This window comes from Ylistrum balloti, unplaced genomic scaffold, assembly GCF_031769215.1.
Source record: "Ylistrum balloti isolate Yb309-2 unplaced genomic scaffold, AGI_CSIRO_Ybal_v1 Utg369754, whole genome shotgun sequence".
Taxonomy (NCBI): domain Eukaryota; kingdom Metazoa; phylum Mollusca; class Bivalvia; order Pectinida; family Pectinidae; genus Ylistrum; species Ylistrum balloti.
Window position 1 is genome coordinate 91,354 of NW_026781956.1, and position 27,193 is coordinate 118,546.

General features: G+C 35.9%; 1 protein-coding gene across 1 annotated transcript; it reads right to left on the bottom strand.

The window, feature by feature from the left end:
- Positions 1-1,538: 1,538 nt before the first annotated feature.
- LOC132543353 (fibrillin-1-like) lies at positions 1,539-26,901 on the bottom strand. The gene is made up of 16 exons (XM_060206845.1): positions 26,722-26,901; positions 25,690-25,879; positions 24,831-24,956; positions 24,476-24,601; positions 21,611-21,646; positions 19,961-20,083; positions 18,231-18,353; positions 16,465-16,587; positions 16,033-16,155; positions 8,518-8,640; positions 3,923-4,048; positions 3,698-3,799; positions 3,368-3,469; positions 2,987-3,091; positions 2,539-2,780; positions 1,539-1,853 (listed from the first exon to the last, which is right to left on the bottom strand). Exons 1-16 carry the CDS (start codon positions 26,899-26,901, stop codon positions 1,539-1,541), a joined length of 2,265 nt encoding a protein of 754 aa, XP_060062828.1.
- Positions 26,902-27,193: the final 292 nt, after the last annotated feature.

Here is a 27,193-nt window from a genome sequence, read left to right on the forward strand (position 1 = left end):
ACATTAGCAAAACGCTTTAGGATATTCTGAGATGTGCATCTTTAACATGAACTGCGACTTAAAAAATATTTTTGTGAAATTTGAAACACTTCACTATCAGGCAAATGAACGATTGTGTAATAAAACCAAGAAAATATCAATTTGTAAACATACTCATTACCCAAACTCATATTCAATAAAACTGGGGCAACACATGAACAAATGAAAGATTTACACGGAGACACCTGAAAAAGTACAGAGTGAATAAGTCCAGGTGTTCCGGAACATAAAGCATTTTCTGCTTCGTCGACGACGTAAATCTTGGTCAGTTTAAATATGTAACGACATGTTCTCCAATGATAACCAGGTATACAATAACGGAACCAATAAGCCAAATAACGAGCAAAAAACACGTCCAGCTTCTCAATGAGATTACCATGACGACCATAAAACTTCTGCATCTTTTGAAACCCTGTGTTCCGAGTTTGTCAATTAGCGACTTTTTGCACCAAAATCTTGATAAAGGAAACAGGCCTTTAAATATTGAATTAACTGCGACAAGTGGACACCATAGGTTGGCGATGCAGGCAGTTGCTATACAGAAATGGAAAATTCAAAATAGGGAATATGAAATCATCTCGCTTATCATCGTGGAAAGTTGTCCATGTTGATTTCGTTGAAGGAAAATATCGAGAAAAGCGGTTGATGAAGAAGAGTCTGTAGTGTCCTTTATTTCCATTTCTGCTGTGCATATATGATGGACGTGGTCAATAAATTTCATTAATGTCAACTGTCAAATCGTTAAGACCCATTTTCGTCCCAATAACACCATTATACTGCACGCAGCTTGATGAAAGTTTGATATTCTACTCATTCCATCCCTTATTGAATGTAAAACTGGGTTCATAAAGTTGACTTAGGTGGTCCTTTTTTGTCTTCACTAATTCAGCTTTTACCTTGTCAAGAATGATACTTTCAAGTTTCTCGGTTATGAGTTGTACTCCTACTGAAGTGGATGATGCATTTTTTTCTAATATCCTTTCGACGTTTCCTCGTGTATTCTTTGTTTTACATTGTATCATCGTCTTTTGCTGTCCTTTGAGAGGTGTATCGAAACGTCGTCCGGTTTCACCAATTTAATTGTTATTCTGATCCGCGAAATAAAGTCAACCACGCTCTTTATGTTTTCTTTTGTCTCTTTTGTCAATATCTTTTTTCATTTAAACATCCAACATGGAATGGAATAAATTAAACATTAGCCGTCCTTAGACTGCCAGCAGAGCCATTGAAGTGGAAATGCGTCGTGGTAGTTTGACAGATGGTTTTACATTTTAGTATTTTCGTCGCAAAGCTTAAACATACGTCTACATAGAAAGAAATATTTAAAAATATTAAAATACCTTGCTGCTGAGATTCCGACCTGGAAGTATTTGAGATGTCTTATCATTATTGAAATGCACAACACCTACTTGCACTAACATCATAAATCGGATTTGGACGTGCCTTCATTCGTATGAGTAAGATGTGAAACATTACGACCACAACATCAGATTCTGTACTTACGCTTTCTGTTCGTCGCCCACCAAAGTAGATAAAGCGTAACTGCTTCCGATTGCATTATCCCTATCTGCCAACGCAGACACATCGACGCCGTTTTGGGTACGGTAGTCGTCCTCTTGGTCGTTGCAGTTACCACACAAACCATTAAGTGAGGGGCTGTACACGACAGGTATCTCTACCAGCAGAGAAGCCTTTCCGCTCCACTGAAGACGTACATGGCAATCCGTCTCCACTCGCGTGTAGGCCCCACTACGAGATATCCTTATGGCGCCGGTCATAGACGAGTACGGCAGCTCCATATGCAAGCCATCAACCTGGAAGGGCGAAAGTGACGCCATCAAAAGAGTCAATATATTATACGATAACTTGTTATCATTTCTGTTTGAACTTATTTTCACGAATGGATACAGTCCCATCTAAAACGCAATTTTGCGAAGGACAAGTCGTACTAGAAAGAATAAAAGAGACACTAGATACTACTTACTAGATACTGTGGGACATAGAACATCGGTCAGCATGCAGCTATGTTTTTGACCGTAGTGAAAGAATACCTGTCTGTAGCGCATGAAAAATATCTGTTTGAGGCGCGAGATGTATACAAGTGGTGGAAATACTAACATATTATATATTATAAGTGGATGGCGAAATAATGAGGAAAATGTCAAACACGAGGCTTGCCAAGCACAAATTTATGCAAGAACCTTTACCTAATGGTGACGATCGAGCATTTCACTTGAAAAACTATGAACTGCTTTCTTTTTGCTACACCATTTTTTAATGAATGAATACAGGTATATAGGTGACATAGCTCCATTGAATTTTGCTTGGACGTCATCAAATTGTCGCACCGCAATACAATTGGCATTGCTGTCGAAACCCCTATCTTAACCTCCTCCAGATTACGAAAAACACCTATCGTGGCGGGAGAATCACAAGTCTTAGGGTCGAAAAGCATTTACATTTAGGTATGAATTCGTGGCTTTTTAAATTACAACTTACGAAAACATCATTCCCTTTTAAGAACACGGTTTGTCCACTTATGTTGAACGACACAGACTTGATCATGACGGGTTCCCCGGGCGGTCCAGCTTCATTATCGATAATGATCCTATAATTGCACGAGGCGTCCTTTGAGTCGTTATGCTGTGATAGCAAGTAACTGCAGTTTCCAGGATAGTATATCATAGAGCCATCGAATGTCCGGTAGTGTACGTGTCCAGAAGCGGAACAGGTGCAAGGTTCTACAAACGTAAAACACATGAGATGCCAGACAGGACAAAAACAGTGTTTATATTCATATATCAAATGCATTAAATGTAAAGAAACTTCGGAAATATTACACTTATTGCTCACTGCATGTATATTTGCATTATGCATTTCAGTAAAACCATATAATGTAATGGATGTATATCAACAACAACTCGGTTTCATATACTACACAACTCACTGTGGCATTTAAATCCGTCGCCGATGTAACCCTTATCACAAACACACTTGTTGCGTTTGCAGGTGGCATTTTCATGACATTTTCTCTTTGGTCTTCCACACAGCCCTGTGAATTTAATACCAATATAAGTATTTTTCCTTGTATTCAATGGTACTTCCGCTTTCTAACTTCCGTATGAATTCACACGTTTAAATCCCAGGCTGAAAAACTCAAGTTGGACTTACGATATCATTGTATGGTCCATATTCTTGACGTGATCATGTCTTATAAAATCGAACGCGTATTCAAACACGCAGCCTTTCACTAAACAATTACAACATTATCGAAAAATTCGAGAAAAAAAAATTGAAGCTATGATAGAATTAAAAAGAATATATTTACTCTTGCATTTCACAGTTGCATCTCCGTAGAAACCTCTGTTGCACTTGCATTTGTTATACCGACACTTCGAAAACCTGACGCATTCGTGTCCCCCGCAGGTATCTGAAATGCAATAGTATATTAGTTATGTGAAGATCTTTCTCCATAAGTTTGCATGTATTACTATGTAAGCTGTTTGTTTCACTAGCAATCTTTATTCATATTACAATGGTACATGACACACAAAACATGTTGTCATGTACCATTGTACTTGGCACCGAGTAAACTGCCCCACGATTTGTTACTGATTTAGTACAATAACCTGCTAAACGTAATCTGACCGGAACTCACCTGAACATTTTATGTGACCGATTCCATAGAAACCTTTGTTACATATGCAGCGATTTCTTTTACATGAAGCGTTGACATCACATTTCCTTTTGCCACACACAACTGATAAACAAAAAAGAGAAATCAATAGCTGACACCATTTCACTCCACAAGTTTACTGCATTGCTGCGCCGAACGTTCCAAGAAACATTTTCTGTGTAGGAATTTAAACATTCATATACATACGTTTACATTCGTTAGCCTCCATCGTATAGCCATCGTTACACTTGCAGCTGTAGTTTCCTGGTGGACTGTTCACACAACTTGATGACGCAGGACATTTATATGTACCATCAGTACATTCGTTGATATCTGCGATGGAAATATGTATTTCTAACTCAATGGTACGAGAATAGAATATAAAGATTGCAAAAGACGGATGTCGCTGGTAAATGCCTCTCCTGCATATTCAATATCGCTGGCGAAAAAAAGACTCGTAGTTAACGATAATCGATTTATTGATATAATTCTAAGCGTCAAGTCAGCGCTTTTTTACGGATCGACAGAGTAAAATTCAACCGCATAAAATAGCAGTTTCCCTAAATGTGTTATCGTAATAACCAGGGCAAATATGAACGAAAGAAAAAAGATCGTTACAAGAATTAGCGTCTTCTGTTTCACCAAGAATATCATCCTAATAAACGAAGAGTTCGTTGGTTAACCATAATAACACAATCATCTATCAACATTGAGTCATAATGTTGTATAGGACTAGTAGTCCTTTTCGACATTACCTATGTCCGGGGAGAGATGATTTAGTACCTGTTCATACCATTGTCTTTTGGATGTTTGAAAAATCACTTGACTGAGTGTCACACTGTGACTTTAAGTGCTGTTTTGATTGAAAAATGAATTATTTTCCAACGTTGGGACAAGATTTTGACTAAGCTTCATACATTAACGAGAATTTTTTATTTTTGTGTGATTTACGACAGGTATAAACAAATTACATCAATGGACATTGTTTTAAAATTGTTAATTTGAATCTCTGTTGCTAGTACCTTAGTCTTAACTAAAAATATGATAAGAAAGTTGAAAACAAGTTGTAGTTGTAGTCTTAACTATGATCGTTTCAATCTTCTGAAACTACCCTACACTTCTTCTTTGAGTGCTATAGATATACCGATATTCGACAGACCCTTCGACAGAACTTGAATCATGATACTCATAATCATTTATGTGTAAAGGTCTTATTACATGGTTGTGTTCTTTGAAATGATATACAAAATAGAGTCATCCTATCTTATGTTTCAGATTTTATTTCATGTTCTATGAGATTCCCACTTTTCAATGCCCAATTTACAATCATTCTAATGATGCATGACTTTATTTGCACGACGAAGAATTATCTCATTGAATGTAGTATTGTAAACATCCTATATATACTTTAAGAAATTCCTATTTATCAATTAAACCCCCAGATTGACTACTACTATAGCAGTACTACATATACCTGATGTATTATTATGAATTATCATCTCTTACATTTTCCCTCCTATACTAGAATGAATTAAATACAATGTAAGTCTGGTCTTGGCAGCAAAGATTTCACTTATGTTACTATATGAAGAAACTCCTTCTTATTTAAATAAGCAATCTTCATATTATACATAGCACTTGTTGTAACCTTACTTACAATCTATGTACATGTATTTGTCGAAATTTGGTTTTAATTCCAAACAGAATCATCTTGATTAATGCTCAAACTCAGTATATATATATATATGTCTGTTTGCTTACCACAGGTTGTCACCTGAAGGAGAGGCCTTAAATAGACAATGCCTGATGCCCAATTCCTTTTGACATTTGTAAATAAAATTTGTTGAAATTGAAATAGAATAAGCTGTAGAGTTTCTTTGAAAATCATGCAATTCTATGATGATATTTCATAGCTCACCATCACAAACTTCACCATTTCCCGTGTATCCGGGCTTGCATACACATGAGAATCCGGGACTTTTGTTGTTGCAACCAGCGTTTACGGAACAGTTGTGTTGTCCAGTCGAACATTCGTTGATATCTTCAATAAGTAGAAGTTTGAATTGCAAATTTTGAATTGAAATAGACGTTTTAAAAGCATTTGAAATTATTTTGCCTTTATTTATTGCTCGCTTCGTTGTTAATTCAGAGTATACACTTTTTCATTGTGTCATGATTAATAAAAAAGGGAAAAAAGAAGCTGATTCTGAAAAAAAATCCTTATTGCTTTTTGCGCCTCGTCGTGTATATCTTATATGAATAGAAATAAGAGTAACATACTAAATATTCATATTAATCACTCTCAATACCTTCGCACTGGTCGTTCACCATGGTATAACCCTCCAAACATTGACAGGTGTAGCTTCCCTGCGGACTGTTTAAACAATTTGATGAAGCTGGACAGGTGTTTCCGTACATACATTCGTTGATATCTATGATGGAAAAAAATGAATATGGCCGTAACGATCAAAGTTTGACAGAAGGAATGATATTTGTCTGCAAACTCTATTGTTATACCACAGTTTCGATGATGGTTGGATGTTGAAATTGATATAATAGTGCTGATACAGAGGGGGATGATGGTGACTGTTTAGTTAGTGTCGTGAGAGAGGAAGATGATGGTGACAATTAGTGTCGTCAGAGAGGAAGATGATGTTGACTGTTTAGTGTCGTCGGAGAGAGATATGATGGTGACAATTAGTGTCGTCAGAGAGGTAGATGATGGTTACTACTAGTGTTTCGCGGTTAGTTCATAGAATACACCTTTATATTGTGTTGATTCAATATAAAGATGGGGAAAAAAGAAGCTGATTCCGAAAAATTTCGTATTGCTTTTTTGCGCCTCGTCGTGTCAATCTTATATGAATCGAAATATGAGTAACATACTAAATACCCATATAAATCACTCTCAGTGCCTTCGCACTGGTCGCCCATCATGAAAAAACCCTCCATACATTGACAGGTGAAGGTGACGTCAGATGATGATGACTGTTTAGTTAGTGTCATCAGAGATGGAGATGATAGTGACTGTTTGGTTAGTGTCGTCAGAGATGGAGATGATGGTTACAACTAGTATCATCAGAGAACGAGATGATGATGATCGTTGAGTTAGTGGCATTAGAGAGGGAGATGATGGTGATGTTTCAGTTAGTGTCGTCAGAGAGGGAGATGATGTTGACTGTTTAGTTAGTGTCATCATAGAGGTAGATGATGCTGCTGTTTCAGTTAGTGTCGTCAGTGAGGGAGATGATGGTAACAACTAGTGTCGTCAGAGATGTAGATGATGGTTACAACAAGTGTCGACAGAGAGGTAGATGATGGTTACAACTAGTATCATCAGAGAACGAGATGATGTGAGTTAGGTTCATGGCATTAGAGAGGTATTTGATAGTGATGTTTCAGTTAGTGTCGTCAGAGAGGAGATGATTGTTACAGTTAGTGTCATCATAGAGGTAGAGATGATGCTGTTACAGTTAGTGTCGTCAGAGAGGGAGATGATGTTGACTGGGTAGTGTTCATCAGAGAGGTATTTGATGAGTTACAACAAGTGTCGTCAGAGAGGAAGATAATGATGATTGTTTAGTTACTGTCATCAGAGAGGTAAATGATGATAACAACTAATGTCGTCAAAGAGGGAAGATGATGATGATTGTTTAGGTAGTGCCGTCAGAGAGGAAGATGATGGTGACTGTTTAGTTAGTGTCGTCAGAGAGGGAGATGACATTGCTAACGCTGCATTGTTAACAGAAAGGGTAGAGAATGTGGCATTCTGATGTTGACAGGCGATAAATGTGATGTTCTATTGTTGACAAAGAAGGGTTGAAGGTAACGTTCCAGTATTGACAGACAGAACGGTGACAGTGTAGTGTTGTTAAAGACATAAGTGATTTTAATATTATAGTGTTGGAGGAGAGGAAGTTATATGTGACATGAACATGTTGATGAAAAGGTTGATGCCGTGTGAAAGTAACACTTTAGTGTCGACTTAGAGAGGATGATGATATGTAACATTTAAAGCACAATATTTACAAAGAGGGAAGTGGTAGTTAACACCGAAATGTTGCCAGACAGGCAGTTGACATCTGGTATTATCAATGCAGCGTTGACGGTTAAGGAGATGACTACTAAGATTTAGACTGAAGTATTGATAGACAGTCCTTTCCGATATTACCCATGTCCAAGGGAGAAATGATTTGGATCTTTTCAGAAGTTTGAAAAATCTCTTAAGAGAGTTTCACAATATGACTTTTGATGCTCTCTTGATTGAATGATGAATTAGACTAACGTTTGGTTAAGCTTTACAATGCCACGATAACTGTCATGTAATGATAAGTAGAAGATCTTTTTGTGATTCGAGAAATGTTTGATAGAACAACAAGTCACACCAACGGACAAAGTATTGAAGTTGCCAATGTAAACAGATCTAGCTAGAAAATTGGACGTAACAAAACTATTAAAGGAACGCTGAAAGCATTTTGCAGAAAATCTTTGATGATAAAGTGACTCTAGTTCATTTTGTAAGCGGGGTAAATTGTAATTATGGACATTCATAAAATTTACGAACGCATCGTCTACAGACAGGATATCGAGGATACAAACCCGATCATAGTTTTACATTTGATTTTAGCTGTCTGGTGTACGTCTTTATAAATTACCATAAATATTGTTACTTCAATCTAATCTCAAATTATACTCTTTCAGATATTTGTATTGCAATTATTTACTGACGAAAATTGTTTTCTTGATATCCACTGTGATCGATTTAGGGTTAGTGTATTGTATAATTATATTACGTAGCTCACCATCACAAACTTCACCATTTCCAGAGTATCCGGACTTACATACACATGAGAATCCGGGACTTCCATTGCTGCAATCAGCGTTTACGGAACAGTTGTGTTGTCCAGTCAAACATTCGTTGATATCTTCAATAAGCAGGAGTTTGAATTGCAAATTTAGAATTGAAATAGACGTTTTAAAAGCATTTGAAATTATTTTGCCTTAATATATTGCTCAATGATGTCTACGATGTAAAGTGTTATTATGTCATGAACCACTTCGCGGTTAATTCAGAGTATACACCTATTTATTGTGTTATGATTCAATAAAAAAAAAGGAAAGAAAGAAGCTGATTCTAAACAATCCTTATTGCTTGTTGCGCCTCGTCGTATCAATCTTATATGAATCGAAATATGAGTAACATACTAAATACCCATATTAATCACTCTCAGTGCCTTCGCACTGGTCGTCCACCATGGTATAACCCTCCATACATGGACAGGTGAAAGTGTCGTCAGAGATAGAGAAGATGGTGACATTAGTGTCGTCATAGAGGTATATGATGGTTACAACTAGTGTCGTCAGAGAGGGAAATGATGGTGACAGTTAGTGTCGTCAGAGAGGTAGATGATGGTTACAACTAGTGTCGTCAGAGAGGTAGATAATGATGATTGTTAAGGTAGTGTCGTCGGAGTGGGAGATGATGGTGACTGTTTAGTAAGTGCCATCAGAGAGGTATATGATGCTAACAACAAGTGTCGTCAGAGAGGTAGATAATGATGATTGTTTAGTGGTGACTGTTTAGTTAGTGCCATCTGAGATTTAAATGATGCTTACAACAGTGTCGTCAGAGAGGGAAGATGATGATGATTGTTTAGTTAGTACTGTCATCAGAGAGGGAGATGATGGTTACAGTTAGTGTCGTCAGAGAGGGAGATGATGTTGACTGTGTAGTTAGCTTCATCAGAGAGGTATATGATGGTGATATTTCAGTTAGTGTCGTCTGAGAGGTAGATGATGGTTACAGTTAGTGTCGTCTGAAAGGGAGATGATGGTTACAGTTAGTGTCGTCAGAGAGGGAGATGATGTTGACTGTGTAGTTAGGTTCATCATAGAGGTATTTGATAGTGATATTTCAGTTAGTGTCGTCTGAGAGGTAGATGATTGTTACAGTTAGTGTCGTCTGAAAGGGAGATGATGGTTACAGTTAGTGTCGTCAGAGAGGGAGATGATGTTGACTGGGTAGTTAGGTTCATCAGAGAGGTATTTGATAGTGATATCTCAGTTAGTGTCGTCTGAGAGGTAGATGATGGTTACAACTAGTGTCGTCTGAAACGGAGATGATGGTGACTGCTTAGTTAGTGTCGTTAGAGAGGTAGATGATGGTTACAACTAGTGTCGTCAGAGAGGTAGATGATGGTTACAACTAGTGTCGTCAGAGAGGTAGATGATGATGATTGTTTAGTTAGTGCCATCAGAGAGGAAGATGATGGTGACTGTTTAGTTAGTGTCGTCAGAGAGGGAGATGACATTGCTAACGCTGCATTGTTAACAGAAAGGGTAGAGAATGTGGCATTCTGATGTTGACAGGCGATAAATGTGATGTTCTATTGTTGACAAAGAAGGGTTGAAGGTAACGTTCCAGTATTGACAGACAGAACGGTGACAGTGTAGTGTTGTTAAAGACATAAGTGATTTTAATATTATAGTGTTGGAGGAGAGGAAGTTATATGTGACATGAACATGTTGATGAAAAGGTTGATGCCGTGTGAAAGTAACACTTTAGTGTCGACTTAGAGAGGATGATGATATGTAACAATTAAAGCACAATATTTACAAAGAGGGAAGTGGTAGTTAACACCGAAATGTTGCCAGACAGGCAGTTGACATCTGGTATTATCAATGCAGCGTTGACGGTTAAGGAGATGACTACTAAGATTTAGACTGAAGTATTGATAGACAGTCCTTTCCGATATTACCCATGTCCAAGGGAGAAATGATTTGGATCTTTTCAGAAGTTTGAAAAATCTCTTAAGAGAGTTTCACAATATGACTTTTGATGCTCTCTTGATTGAATGATGAATTAGACTAACGTTTGGTTAAGCTTTACAATGCCACGATAACTGTCATGTAATGATAAGTAGAAGATCTTTTTGTGATTCGAGAAATGTTTGATAGAACAACAAGTCACACCAACGGACAAAGTATTGAAGTTGCCAATGTAAACAGATCTAGCTAGAAAATTGGACGTAACAAAACTATTAAAGGAACGCTGAAAGCATTTTGCAGAAAATCTTTGATGATAAAGTGACTCTAGTTCATTTTGTAAGCGGGGTAAATTGTAATTATGGACATTCATAAAATTTACGAACGCATCGTCTACAGACAGGATATCGAGGATACAAACCCGATCATAGTTTTACATTTGATTTTAGCTGTCTGGTGTACGTCTTTATAAATTACCATAAATATTGTTACTTCAATCTAATCTCAAATTATACTCTTTCAGATATTTGTATTGCAATTATTTACTGACGAAAATTGTTTTCTTGATATCCACTGTGATCGATTTAGGGTTAGTGTATTGTATAATTATATTACGTAGCTCACCATCACAAACTTCACCATTTCCAGAGTATCCGGACTTGCATACACATGAGAATCCGGGACTTCCGTTGCTGCAATCAGCGTTTACGGAACAGTTGTGTTGTCCAGTCAAACATTCGTTGATATCTTCAATAAGCAGGAGTTTGAATTGCAAATTTAGAATTGAAATAGACGTTTTAAAAGCATTTGAAATTATTTTGCCTTAATATATTGCTCAATGATGTCTACGATGTAAAGTGTTATTATGTCATGAACCACTTCGCGGTTAATTCAGATACACCTATTTATTGTGTTATGATTCAATAAAAAAAAAGGAAAGAAAGAAGCTGATTCTAAACAATCCTTATTGCTTGTTGCGCCTCGTCGTATCAATCTTATATGAATCGAAATATGAGTAACATACTAAATACCCATATTAATCACTCTCAGTGCCTTCGCACTGGTCGTCCACCATGGTATAACCCTCCATACATGGACAGGTGAAAGTGTCGTCAGAGATAGAGAAGATGGTGACATTAGTGTCGTCATAGAGGTATATGATGGTTACAACTAGTGTCGTCAGAGAGGGAAATGATGGTGACAGTTAGTGTCGTCAGAGAGGTAGATGATGGTTACAACTAGTGTCGTCAGAGAGGTAGATAATGATGATTGTTAAGGTAGTGTCGTCGGAGTGGGAGATGATGGTGACTGTTTAGTAAGTGCCATCAGAGAGGTATATGATGCTAACAACAAGTGTCGTCAGAGAGGTAGATAATGATGATTGTTTAGTTACTGTCATCAGAGAGGGAGATGATGGTTACAGTTAGTGTCGTCAGAGAGGGAGATGATGTTGACTGTGTAGTTAGCTTCATCAGAGAGGTATATGATGGTGATATTTCAGTTAGTGTCGTCTGAGAGGTAGATGATGGTTACAGTTAGTGTCGTCTGAAAGGGAGATGATGGTTACAGTTAGTGTCGTCAGAGAGGGAGATGATGTTGACTGTGTAGTTAGGTTCATCATAGAGGTATTTGATAGTGATATTTCAGTTAGTGTCGTCTGAGAGGTAGATGATTGTTACAGTTAGTGTCGTCTGAAAGGGAGATGATGGTTACAGTTAGTGTCGTCAGAGAGGGAGATGATGTTGACTGGGTAGTTAGGTTCATCAGAGAGGTATTTGATAGTGATATCTCAGTTAGTGTCGTCTGAGAGGTAGATGATGGTTACAACTAGTGTCGTCTGAAACGGAGATGATGGTGACTGCTTAGTTAGTGTCGTTAGAGAGGTAGATGATGGTTACAACTAGTGTCGTCAGAGAGGTAGATGATGATGATTGTTTAGTTAGTGCCATCAGAGAGGAAGATGATGGTGACTGTTTAGTTAGTGTCGTCAGAGAGGGAGATGACATTGCTAACGCTGCATTGTTAACAGAAAGGGTAGAGAATGTGGCATTCTGATGTTGACAGGCGATAAATGTGATGTTCTATTGTTGACAAAGAAGGGTTGAAGGTAACGTTCCAGTATTGACAGACAGAACGGTGACAGTGTAGTGTTGTTAAAGACATAAGTGATTTTAATATTATAGTGTTGGAGGAGAGGAAGTTATATGTGACATGAACATGTTGATGAAAAGGTTGATGCCGTGTGAAAGTAACACTTTAGTGTCGACTTAGAGAGGATGATGATATGTAACAATTAAAGCACAATATTTACAAAGAGGGAAGTGGTAGTTAACACCGAAATGTTGCCAGACAGGCAGTTGACATCTGGTATTATCAATGCAGCGTTGACGGTTAAGGAGATGACTACTAAGATTTAGACTGAAGTATTGATAGACAGTCCTTTCCGATATTACCCATGTCCAAGGGAGAAATGATTTGGATCTTTTCAGAAGTTTGAAAAATCTCTTAAGAGAGTTTCACAATATGACTTTTGATGCTCTCTTGATTGAATGATGAATTAGACTAACGTTTGGTTAAGCTTTACAATGCCACGATAACTGTCATGTAATGATAAGTAGAAGATCTTTTTGTGATTCGAGAAATGTTTGATAGAACAACAAGTCACACCAACGGACAAAGTATTGAAGTTGCCAATGTAAACAGATCTAGCTAGAAAATTGGACGTAACAAAACTATTAAAGGAACGCTGAAAGCATTTTGCAGAAAATCTTTGATGATAAAGTGACTCTAGTTCATTTTGTAAGCGGGGTAAATTGTAATTATGGACATTCATAAAATTTACGAACGCATCGTCTACAGACAGGATATCGAGGATACAAACCCGATCATAGTTTTACATTTGATTTTAGCTGTCTGGTGTACGTCTTTATAAATTACCATAAATATTGTTACTTCAATCTAATCTCAAATTATACTCTTTCAGATATTTGTATTGCAATTATTTACTGACGAAAATTGTTTTCTTGATATCCACTGTGATCGATTTAGGGTTAGTGTATTGTATAATTATATTACGTAGCTCACCATCACAAACTTCACCATTTCCAGAGTATCCGGACTTGCATACACATGAGAATCCGGGACTTCCGTTGCTGCAATCAGCGTTTACGGAACAGTTGTGTTGTCCAGTCAAACATTCGTTGATATCTTCAATAAGCAGGAGTTTGAATTGCAAATTTAGAATTGAAATAGACGTTTTAAAAGCATTTGAAATTATTTTGCCTTAATATATTGCTCAATGATGTCTACGATGTAAAGTGTTATTATGTCATGAACCACTTCGCGGTTAATTCAGAGTATACACCTATTTATTGTGTTATGATTCAATAAAAAAAAAAAGGAAAGAAAGAAGCTGATTCTAAACAATCCTTATTGCTTGTTGCGCCTCGTCGTATCAATCTTATATGAATCGAAATATGAGTAACATACTAAATACCCATATTAATCACTCTCAGTGCCTTCGCACTGGTCGTCCACCATGGTATAACCCTCCATACATGGACAGGTGAAAGTGTCGTCAGAGATAGAGAAGATGGTGACATTAGTGTCGTCATAGAGGTATATGATGGTTACAACTAGTGTCGTCAGAGAGGGAAATGATGGTGACAGTTAGTGTCGTCAGAGAGGTAGATGATGGTTACAACTAGTGTCGTCAGAGAGGTAGATAATGATGATTGTTAAGGTAGTGTCGTCGGAGTGGGAGATGATGGTGACTGTTTAGTAAGTGCCATCAGAGAGGTATATGATGCTAACAACAAGTGTCGTCAGAGAGGTAGATAATGATGATTGTTTAGTTACTGTCATCAGAGAGGGAGATGATGGTTACAGTTAGTGTCGTCAGAGAGGGAGATGATGTTGACTGTGTAGTTAGCTTCATCAGAGAGGTATATGATGGTGATATTTCAGTTAGTGTCGTCTGAGAGGTAGATGATGGTTACAGTTAGTGTCGTCTGAAAGGGAGATGATGGTTACAGTTAGTGTCGTCAGAGAGGGAGATGATGTTGACTGTGTAGTTAGGTTCATCATAGAGGTATTTGATAGTGATATTTCAGTTAGTGTCGTCTGAGAGGTAGATGATTGTTACAGTTAGTGTCGTCTGAAAGGGAGATGATGGTTACAGTTAGTGTCGTCAGAGAGGGAGATGATGTTGACTGGGTAGTTAGGTTCATCAGAGAGGTATTTGATAGTGATATCTCAGTTAGTGTCGTCTGAGAGGTAGATGATGGTTACAACTAGTGTCGTCTGAAACGGAGATGATGGTGACTGCTTAGTTAGTGTCGTTAGAGAGGTAGATGATGGTTACAACTAGTGTCGTCAGAGAGGTAGATGATGGTGACTGTTTTGTTAGTGCCATCAGAGAGGAAGATGATGGTGACTGTTTAGTTAGTGTCGTCAGAGAGGGAGATGACATTGCTAACGCTGCATTGTTAACAGAAAGGGTAGAGAATGTGGCATAATTCTGATGTTGACGGGCGATAAATGTGATGTTCTATTGTTGACAAAGAAGGGTTGAAGATAACGTTCCAGTATTGACAGACAGAACGGTGACAGTGTAGTGTTGTTAAAGAGATAAGTGATTTTAATATTATAGTGTTGGAGGAGAGGAAGTTATACGTGACATGAACATGTTGATGAAAAGGTTGATGCCGTGTGAAAGTAACACTTTAGTGTCGACTTAGAGAGGATGATGATATGTAACATTTAAAGCACAATATTTACAAAGAGGGAAGTGGTAGTTAACACCGAAATGTTGCCAGACAGGCAGTTGACATCTGGTATTATCAATGCAGCGTTGACGGTTAAGGAGATGACTACTAAGATTTAGACTGAAGTATTGATAGACAGTCCTTTCCGATATTACCCATGTCCAAGGGAGAAATGATTTGGATCTTTTCAGAAGTTTGAAAAATCTCTTAAGAGAGTTTCACAATATGACTTTTGATGCTCTCTTGATTGAATGATGAATTAGACTAACGTTTGGTTAAGCTTTACAATGCCACGATAACTGTCATGTAATGATAAGTAGAAGATCTTTTTGTGATTCGAGAAATGTTTGATAGAACAACAAGTCACACCAACGGACAAAGTATTGAAGTTGCCAATGTAAACAGATCTAGCTAGAAAATTGGACGTAACAAAACTATTAAAGGAACGCTGAAAGCATTTTGCAGAAAATCTTTGATGATAAAGTGACTCTAGTTCATTTTGTAAGCGGGGTAAATTGTAATTATGGACATTCATAAAATTTACGAACGCATCGTCTACAGACAGGATATCAAGGATACAAACCCGATCATAGTTTTACATTTGATTTTAGCTGTCTGGTGTACGTCTTTATAAATTACCATAAATATTGTTACTTCAATCTAATCTCAAATTATACTCTTTCAGATATTTGTATTGCAATTATTTACTGACGAAAATTGTTTTATTGATATCCACTGTGATCGATTTAGAGTTAGTGTATTGTATAATTATATTACGTAGCTCACCATCACAAACTTCACCATTTCCAGAGTATCCGGGCTTGCATACACATGAGAATCCGGGACTTCCGTTGCTGCAATCAGCGTTTACGGAACAGTTGTGTTGTCCAGTCAAACATTCGTTGATATCTTCAATAAGCAGGAGTTTGAATTGCAAATTTAGAATTGAAATAGACGTTTTAAAAGCATTTGAAATTATTTTGCCTTAATATATTGCTCAATGATGTCTACGATGTAAAAGTGTTTTTATGTCATGAACCACTTCGCGGTTAATTCAGAGTATACACCTTTTTATTGTGTTATGATTCAATAAAAGAAAGGAAAGAAAGAAGCTGATTCTGAAAAATCCTTATTGCTTTTTGCGCCTCGTCGTGTATATCTTATATGAATAGAAATAAGAGTAACATACTAAATATTCATATTAATCACTCTCAATACCTTCGCACTGGTCGTTCACCATGGTATAACCCTCCAAACATTGACAGGTGTAGCTTCCCTGCGGACTGTTTAAACAATTTGATGAAGCTGGACAGGTGTTTCCGTACATACATTCGTTGATATCTATGATGGAAAAAAATGAATATGGCCGTAACGATCAAAGTTTGACAGAAGGAATGATATTTGTCTGCAAACTCTATTGTTATACCACAGTTTCGATGATGGTTGGATATTGAAATTGATATAATAGTGCTGATACAGAGGGAGATAATGGTGACTGTTTAGTTTGTGTCGTCAGAGAGGTAGATGATGGTTACAACTAGTGTTTCGCGGTTAGTTCATACCATACACTTTTATATTGTGTTATGATTCAATAAAAAATGAAAAAAGTAGCTGATTCAGAAAAATTTCGTATTGCTTTTTTACGCCTCGTCGTGTCAATCTTATATGAATCGAAATATGAGTAACATGCTAAATACCCATATTAATCACTCTCAGTGCCTTCGCACTGGTCGTCCACCATGAAAAAACCCTCCATACATTGACAGGTGAAGGTGTCGTCAGAGATGGAGATGATGATGACAGTTTATTTAGTGTCGTTGGAGTGTGAGATGATGATGATTGTTTAGGTAGTTCCGTCTGAGGGGAAGATGATGGTGACTGTTTAGTTAGTGTCGTCAGAGAGGAAGATGATGGTGACTGTTTAGCTAGTGTCGTCAGAGAGGGAGATAACATTGCTAACGCTGCATTGTTAACAGAAAGGGTAGAGAATGTGGCATTCTGATGTTGACAGGCGATAAATGTGATGTTCTATTGTTGACAAAGAAGGGTCGAAGGTAACGTTCCAGTATTGACAGACAGAACGGTGACAGTGTAGTGTTGTTAAAGAGATAAGTGATTTTAATATTATAGTGTTGGAGGAGAGGAAGTTATATGTGACATGAACATGTTGATAGAGAGGATGATATGTAACATTTAAAGCACAATATTTACAAAGAGGGAAGTGGTAGTTAACACCGAAATGTTGCCAGACAGGCAGTTGACATCTGGTATTATCAATGCAGCGTTGACGGTTAAGGAGATGACTACTAAGATTTAGACTGAAGTATTGATAGACAGTCCTTTCCGATATTACCCATGTCCAAGGGAGAAATGATTTGGATCTTTTCAGAAGTTTGAAAAATCTCTTAAGAGAGTTTCACAATATGACTTTTGATGCTCTCTTGATTGAATGATGAATTAGACTAACGTTTGGTTAAGCTTTACAATGCCACGATAACTGTCATGTAATGATAAGTAGAAGATCTTTTTGTGATTCGAGAAATGTTTGATAGAACAACAAGTCACACCAACGGACAAAGTATTGAAGTTGCCAATGTAAACAGATCTAGCTAGAAAATTGGACGTAACAAAACTATTAAAGGAACGCTGAAAGCATTTTGCAGAAAATCTTTGATGATAAAGTGACTCTAGTTCATTTTGTAAGCGGGGTAAATTGTAATTATGGACATTCATAAAATTTACGAACGCATCGTCTACAGACAGGATATCAAGGATACGAACCCGATCATAGTTTTACAGTTGATTTTAGCTGTCTGGTGTACGTCTTTATAAATTACCATAAATGTTGTTCCTTCATTCCAATCCCAAATTATACTCTTTCAGATATTTGTATTGCAATTATTTACTGACGAAAATTGTTTTATTGATATCCACTGTGATCGACTTAGAGTTAGTGTATTGTATAATTATATTACGTAGCTCACCATCACAAACTTCACCATTTCCAGAGTATCCGGGCTTGCATACACATGAGAATTCGGGACTTTGGTTGTTGCAATCAGCTTTTTCGGAACAGTTGTGTTGTCCAGTCAAACATTCGTTGATATCTTCAATAAGCAGAAGTTTGAATTGCAAATTTAGAATTGAAATAGACGTTTTAAAAGCATTTGAAATTATTTTGCCTTAATATATTGCTCAATGATGTCTGCGATGTAAAAGTGTTATTATGTTATGAACCTCTTCGCGGTTAGTTCAGAGTATATACCTTTTTATTGTTATGATTCAATAAAAATGAAAAACAGAAGCTGATTCTGAAAAATCCTTATTGCTTTTTTGCTTTTTTGCCTCGTCATGTAAATATCATGTAACAGCTAGTGTCGTCCGAGAGGTAGATGATGGTAACTGTTTAGTTAGTGTCGTCCGAGAGGTGGATAATGGTGATCGTTTAGTTAGTGTCGTAGGAGAGAGAGATGATGGTGACTATTTAGTTAGTGTCGTCATGGAGGGAGATAACACTGCATTGTTAAGAAAAATGGTAGATAATTTGGTATTCTGATGTTGACAGGGGATAAATGTGACGTTCTATTGTTGACAAAGAGGGTTTGAAGGTGACACTCAGGTATTGACAGAGAGAAATGTGACAGTGTAGTGTTGGCAGAAAGATAGGTGATGGTGATATAGTGTTGACAGAAAGGAAAATTATATGCGACATTAATACTGAAATGTTGACAAATTTGGTGGTATTACCACTTAAGTAATGTCGACAAAGGAAAATTGCATGTTGGAAAAAATAACAGCCCCCTCCCCTCGAAAAAAACCAACAAATATGTGATGAGGAAGATTAATGGTAATGATCTGATCGAGAAATATTCTTATTCTTTGTGCGATATGCAGCTGGACATGTAAGATGCTCGTTAGTTTTACTGTTGTTTCGGTTGTAGTGTACATCGTCCTCGTTTTTGACATTGTTTGCTTGGATTGACAAATACTTGCATGGCTTACATTTTAGCATTTTATTTCTGATTTTCGTTGCATTCTGTTATATTTTCAAATATCGTTTGATCTTAGTTTGATACCACTTTATCTTTCCAAAATAATTATACAAAAACCTGGTTTAAACAAATAAGCACAGTCAAAGTGATATTGAGCATTATTCTTTTTCTTAGTGAGAAAGTAATCTAGAGGTGTTTAAAGCTGGTTAGTTTGCCTGTTAGTTCCCTTGTTGCATACATTGTTCTTATCTGAGAATGTCACATTACTTACTCGGATTGACCAAGACTTACATGGCGAGTGTCGTTGATGAAGCAGAAGACACTAACTCTTTTGGAACACTTAGTCTTTTCCTCCTTGTACTTTTTTCTTGAGCATCCGTTTTTGCTTCCTATTTTGAACTAGTTTTATTGAATTTGTTTTTGAGTATGTTTGATTATGTTCACAGGTTGGTATTTTCTTTTTTAGCCATATTTTCCACCCACAAATGGGGTATGAATTGACTGTTGTAATTGCTGTTTCAGCAACTTTATTTCTATAGAAAGAAAAAACTGCCAATTTACATATGTTTAAAGTGCAAGATGCAGTGTCGCTGTCGATTTTTGTTATCCTTTCTTCTTCTTCTTCTTAATTAAGACTATAACGTCACGTCTAATTTGACAGAGGGCATATCACAATAACATCATCTAATTTTGCCCGGAGTAATGTCAATAAAAATACTCACCTTGACAATCTGTACCGTTCCCAGAAAACCCGATTTTGCATGAACAGGAAAATCCAGGAGTTTCGTCTGTACAATCAGCATTGACTGAACAATTATTTTGTCCTGTTAGACATTCATTTTCATCTGAAGGACATAAAATATACAATTAGAGATTTCAGATAAAGAATGTTTCTTTTTTTTGGTATAAAACAAGCTTAGTAAAGCTAGAACCGAAGCTGACTGTATTTGTAACTCAGTGCTTTATAAGAAACATAAACTTCGATAACAATATTTCTCATATTAGGATTACATATATCGGACATCAAATTGAAGTGATGAAATAAAAAAATATGTTTAAGTTGTTATCTTTGTTGCTAAACTCAACTCAAATACATATGAAAATGAATACAAATCGGCTTAACTCTACAACAAAAGATATAAATTGCGTAAGAAATACGCAAGAAATGCACATTTTCAATTTCCTTCGTGACTTTGTAGTCAAAGATAGATATTTCAGGAAAATCGTATTATTATTATTATTAAAAAAAAACAATCCATGTCCTTTTATTTATGTGTGCAACATTCAAAATAAATTTGATTAGAGCCGAGAAAAAAACAAATCTCACAATTGTGTTAAACCGTTTAAGTAGATCAGCCGAAACCAGTCTGATTAATTCCAAAGGCAGTAACCCTAAAATGTGCTACTGTCAAGAACACACGAAACCTGGGTATGAAATTCCGGCTATGCAATATCTTTGCATTAAATCCGTGCTGCTTTGCCGTCACCTGCATGCTACGTTTTTATTCAGTCGAATAGTGGCACGATTCAGAATATACACATGTAATTGACATTCTTCTAAATATAATCAGAAATACGAAATTGATGAAATTTACTGAAATCTGGGGCTAGTGCACCTTCCAATCTCGCGATTTCTTTCGATCAAAGATTTTTCCTCAGTCGCCTCCTAGGCTTTAAATTTAGGTTCTTAGCATCACTGACGAGTTCCAGAAGGACAAACAGCTGTATGATGCAGTTTAATTCATTGTTTGACTCTACTGTATCTCATTTAAAATTGTATTAAAATGTGCTATTCATTTGTGTGTATTGTACCCTCAGTCAGCCAGCGATCTCTTTGAGATTATGCTTGGAATAGTAGTAATGATATTTTTATATCATAATCATTATGGGGGTAAAATAAGGAATATCCCTTTTTTCTTTTACTTTTTCTTGGCAAACTCATATCCAATTTTGCGTCCTGTATTCAAGGGGAGATTATTTTATGACAACTTGGTATTAATGATCTTTTTTCATGGCTTCACTAGTCAGAAATTGATGATGATGTCAAAATATGAACAATGACGGTTCGTTATGAATTGAAGATGGTCAAGCAAAATAGCTGCCTCCGTTTGATTTTGTCCCCTGCAATTTTATTTTCTGATATGTGATAAAAAGTATCTCAGCTTTTATTGAACTCATCTCGCAGTTTGATTTTTTCCCGCCTTATAAAAATTAGTTTTACAAAATCATGTATGAAATCTCCTGATATGTATATATATGCGATGTTTAATGATACTGCAAGGTGGAAATGGATTCACAAAATCTATGTGCAATTAGCGTGACAGAAACGAAATGTTGCAGTAATAATGTATTGCGACGCAAAAGCTACTCACCATCCACCGGAATCTTGAAAGGTTCATCCGTTGGTGCTGGTGCAAAAACAAAACAAGACACTTAATATATTGTAATGACAGAGCTTTATGTTCAGGTATTAGGCTAGGAATATTTGGTATTAATATTTTCATTCTTGGACTATACGAACAGGAGAGATGCGCTTAACTGTAATGTTTAAAATCTATTGATCATATGGAAAACGGCAAAGTTTGCCTCAGGTGCAAAATGCATGTATAATAATTTCTTTTTACATATTACAAACATGTATTGACGCATAATTACACACTCACACATGCAGATACATATTTGCATGAATATAGGATGCAAACATGGATGCATGCATGCACCCTGATAATATAGTATAAGTATCTGTTTAAGTATAATCATAATCAATATTCAGAAATAGTCAAGTGAATTTATCTCTTGTATTAACAAAAACGGATGAAACAACTGTATTATGCAATTGAATTGTTATTTAGCTACACTGTATCTAATTCTGAATTAATTTTGAAATGTGTTTATACACTCGTGAATCTTCACCTTTTATACTTATAGAAATATGTTATGTTATTATATTTCTAGAGACACAATGTAATATCATGGTGATAGAGACAAATTATATAATTATGCTTATAGAAAACTATTATAACATACTTATAAATACAACCTATTATACTAATGTGACAATTTCATAATGATAGATAACTGTTATCATAATCAACATAGTTTCTCTAAATGACTTGCTGTGGAGAATATACAGAATTGATACATTTACTACATATATCGCTTTGGTATTTGTCTTTTGCCAGACTCAAACATTTTTCACTATATGAAGCTAACAGCACTTTACAGATGCATATAGTATTGTACTTTATTTGATTTCTGTGAAAGCCGAATAAATGCAAGACAATTACAACAAATTAGATTATTGTTGTACAATTTGAATAAATCTATACACGACAATTACAAAATTGTGGAACAATTACGAAGGATATGTAGAGGAGCACCTGGAAACCGCATTTGTGCTTATTATATTACATGGCTTTATGTTTGAGATGATAATAATTTACACTTACGTATTAAACCTCCTGATGTTGGTCCAAAAACCGGAAGCAGCTCTGGAGAATTGTAAAGGACGATAACATTGAAAGTTACAACACAACTAGAGGTTTCGGAGCGACATTAATTTGAACGACTTTGGAGTATTTATAATTGAATTCAAATTCCTATAGGAGTAAGGAAAGGCTCACCCATTTTGGTTTTGTGTATGAATAATGACCATAACTGTAGAAAAACACACTATCAAACATTTTGTCTCGACATTATCATAACACAAGCCAATACCAAATAATAACATCTTTATTACTGTGCCATGTAACGATTAATTGAGTGGAAACGAAATTATGACGGAAGAACAACTGTAAAATTTTTGAGCATAAATAACTTTGGCTGACTGCAGCCGAAGGCTATGAATAAAATTGATGTTTATCAAAACTCAGTATTAAGATATTGAGGATGTCTCCGTTGACAGCCGATTAGGTATATATTATGAGAGTAACTGTATTGAAAAACCATTACATGGATATAAAGATATTGATTGGCTGTGTTTAAATTCTGTAACATGTGTCTTTGTTAAAGGTACACGTACTTGTGAGTGTAGTAGTATACTCATAGTATGAGAGTACTTGTATTAACAGCATATATGTATATTTTGAGAGTACATGTATTAACAATGCATTGGCAGCCCATCACGCATACAGAAAGTCGATAGGCGTTATTTATAGAAACAACAAAGAAAAACCGACAGGTCAAAGGAAAATCTTAAATTTAATGAAAACTAGTGGGTACATGTATAAACAGTCTAGTGTATGTATTTGTAGAGAGATCGAATGTATAAAATCTAGTCTATCGTTGTGTTGAAGACACATGTATAACAGTCTGATCTATGTACATGCTGCTTGTTAATGTATGAACAGTCGAGGCTATGTATATATTGAGGGTACATGTATAAACAATTTAGTCTATTCACATATTGAGGGTGCCTGTATAAACAATTTAGTTTATTAATATATTGAGGATACCTGTATAAACAGTCTAGTCTATGTATATTTTAAGGGTACCTGTATAAACAATTTAGTCTATTAATATATTGAGGGTACCTCTATAAACAGTCTAGTCTATGTATATATTAAGGGTTCCTGTATAAACAAGTTAGTCTATTAGTATATTGAGGGTACCTCTATAAACAGTCTAGTCTCTGTATATATCGAGGGTACCTGTATAAACAATTTAGTCTATTAATATATTGAGGGTACCTGTATAAACAATTTAGTCTATTAATATATTGAGGGTGTCTGTATAAACAGTCTAGTCTATGTATATATTAAGGGTTCCTGTATAAACAGTCTAGTCTATGTATATATTTAGGGTACCTGTTTAAACAATTAAGTCTATTTATATATTGAGGGTACCTCTATAAACAGTCTAGGCTATGTATATATTGCGGGTACCTGCTTAAACAATTTAGTTTATTGATATGTTGAGGGTACCTCTATAAAAAGTCTAGTATATGTATATACTGAGGGTACCTTTATAAACAATTTAGTCAATTAATATAATGAGGGTACCTGTATAAACAATTTAGTTTATCAATATATTGAGGGTACCTGTATAAACAGTCTAGGCTATGTATATTTTGAGGGTACCTGTTTAAACAATTTAGTTTATTAAAATATTGAGGGTACCTCTATAAACAGTCTAGTCTATGTATATATCGAGGTTACCTGTATAAACAATTTAATCTATTCATATATTGAGGGTATCTGTATAAAGAGAGAGAGAGATTTGTGGAATTATGTACGAACCTTCACATTTGCTATCAACCATTTTATATCCATCAAAACATTCGCATCTAAAACTTCCAGGTATGTTTATACACTCAGCACTGAGAGCAAAACAGTTATCGACATTCCTTTCACATTCATTGATATCTGGAATTTGAACAAACATATTAAAACTTGACATTTTTACATCGAAGGCGTTTTATATAAACTGCTTCACAAATGCATTGATATATGATGATTAATCTGAATTCACTTGACGTGAAAAAGTGCTACTAATGAATTGGTGAAGAGGTCTTTAGTAATGACGCACTCAGAAAGAAGTATAAATCTATATATATCTATGTTTAAATGTGTGATATCGTTCTCATCTTCATACCTTCGCAAGTGTCCTCAACCATTTCAAACCCATTCAAACATTCACATATATAACTTCCAGGCATATTGACACACTCTGACGTTTCAGTAGAACACGTATCGATGTTCAAGAGGCATTCGTCGATATCTGCAGGTTAAAACATTAGTAATGTTATATATATGTAAAATTATGTAATGCTGCCGAATACTAAAGCACAAATGATTTAACAAGCAACAAAAATAAGTGTAATCACAGGTAGTCTAGGTATTTATATTTAACCATTCTGTGTTCGTTTTCCCTCACCATATAGCCCGCCACCCTTATTAGATAAAACATGATCTTCTGACAAGTCCAAGAAGACTAAAACGGCTACATAATATAGTTTCATTCATTATTGAATCTAATGTATCTAATTCTTCATTTGTATTGATGGATGCCATCCATTTGTGTGTCTTTGGTATAAGTCTCCAAGGCTTAAATTTACATACAGTCAATAACTTGGCCTTCTTTCCGAAGCATGCAATTGAGAAAATGATTTGCTGTAATTTTTGGATCAGTACACTTGACTATCTGATTCTTGACAATAGTTTCGACAAGTTTGGATTTTATTCAGTCGCCTCCTAGCAAGTTGTAAGGTCGTCATAATGATCTCATTGGAAAAGCTGATGACATTGGCCGTTTCGCGCTAGACACATCAATACATCATTTCGTGTCATTCACTTATCATCACATGACCTAATGTCACTTCATGTTCATGACCTTATTTAACTACCAGCAGACATACAAAGTGTTCGATTACGAAATAAATCTATCTTGCTGATTTAATATGCATCATGAACATGTAAAAATGACAAACTCGGAGTCGTATGCAAACACTTACCATCACACGATGTGATACCATCACCTGAGAACCCGTCGGGACACTGACACTTGAATTTGCCGTTCGACTTCACGCACTCTGCAGAGGTGACGCAAGCAGAGCCACCAGGGGTATATCTTAGTGAAGGCTTGCTATTGTCGTCTATACACTCGTAAGAACCCGAACAGTCTTGAACTTTGGGATCGCCAATCTATAGTTATATGTTACGAAATAAGTACAGGAACGTATGCTTCTTATTTTGAATATAGTAATCCAACAGCGATGCATACATAATAACGTTCAGGTCAAGCAAAATATTTCCTGTTCCGAGTATACCTACCTACTGTAAACATTTCTGATTCTCCTGAAGCTTTTTAAGCAACTGTTAAAGTCAAAAGGATCTTTCTTCTATATTAACCATTAAATTCATTTGTTAAAATAAATTGTATTTGCCTGCCTAACTATTCTGAGTTTATCTGATCTAAATAGAAATATCCATACTCCAATTAACAAACATTAAATTTTTCAAACGAAAAATTCCAAAAAAACGCAAAATCATAATACAACTACGCATTTCACCATCATTAATACAATTAATATCTCGTTTAGATCAATAAAACTAAGTACCTCAGTACTGTAAACATCAAAAAGTACCTCATCATCATCAGTGCAACAAAGTATCTCAGTATCGACAGTCCAACTAAGTATATCAGTATCAACAGTACAACTAAGTATATCAGTATCAACAGTCCAACTAAGTATATCAGTATCAACAGTTCAACTAAGTATATCAGTATTAACAGTACAACTAAGTATCTCAGTATCAACAGTACAACTAAGTATATCAGTATTAACAGTCCAACTAAGTATATCAGTATCAACAGGTCAACTAAGTATATCAGTATTAACAGTACAACTTAGCATGTCAGTATTAACAGTCCAACTAAGTATATCAGTATTAACAGTCCAACTAAGTACATCAGTATCAACAGTACAACAAAATATCTAAATACAAGTATATTTGCATATTGATGAGACGTATTTTCGTTCTACCTGCATATATATGCCAAGAGGGGTGAGACAGCCACACTCTGATTCTCTTACACACTTGTCACCACTAAGGAGATATCCAGTTTTACAGACACACCCGTCGTACGGTAATGAGCATGCCATCTCTGGGGGTGGGCTTCCACATGTAGGCTGACAACCAACAGCTGATTCTTTGTATTCCATGTTTTCCCCACACCTTTTACCTGTATATAATTTAATATTATTTCCTTGCTTTGCCCAGGTTAACGCGTTTGAATATCAATCGAAATGAAATATTACTAATGAATGGAGCCATCCCCCCAAAATAGTCTTAATTTTAATCATATTTATAGGGGGTATTTTTACCTGCATGTGTGATAATTTTCAGTCGCGTCTTACTAAAAATAAAACTCATAAAATGCATACCATTAAAACTAACTATTCACAGTAATCATAGCATTATTGACATTTTCCTTGTACAGTGTCTTTCCCTGGG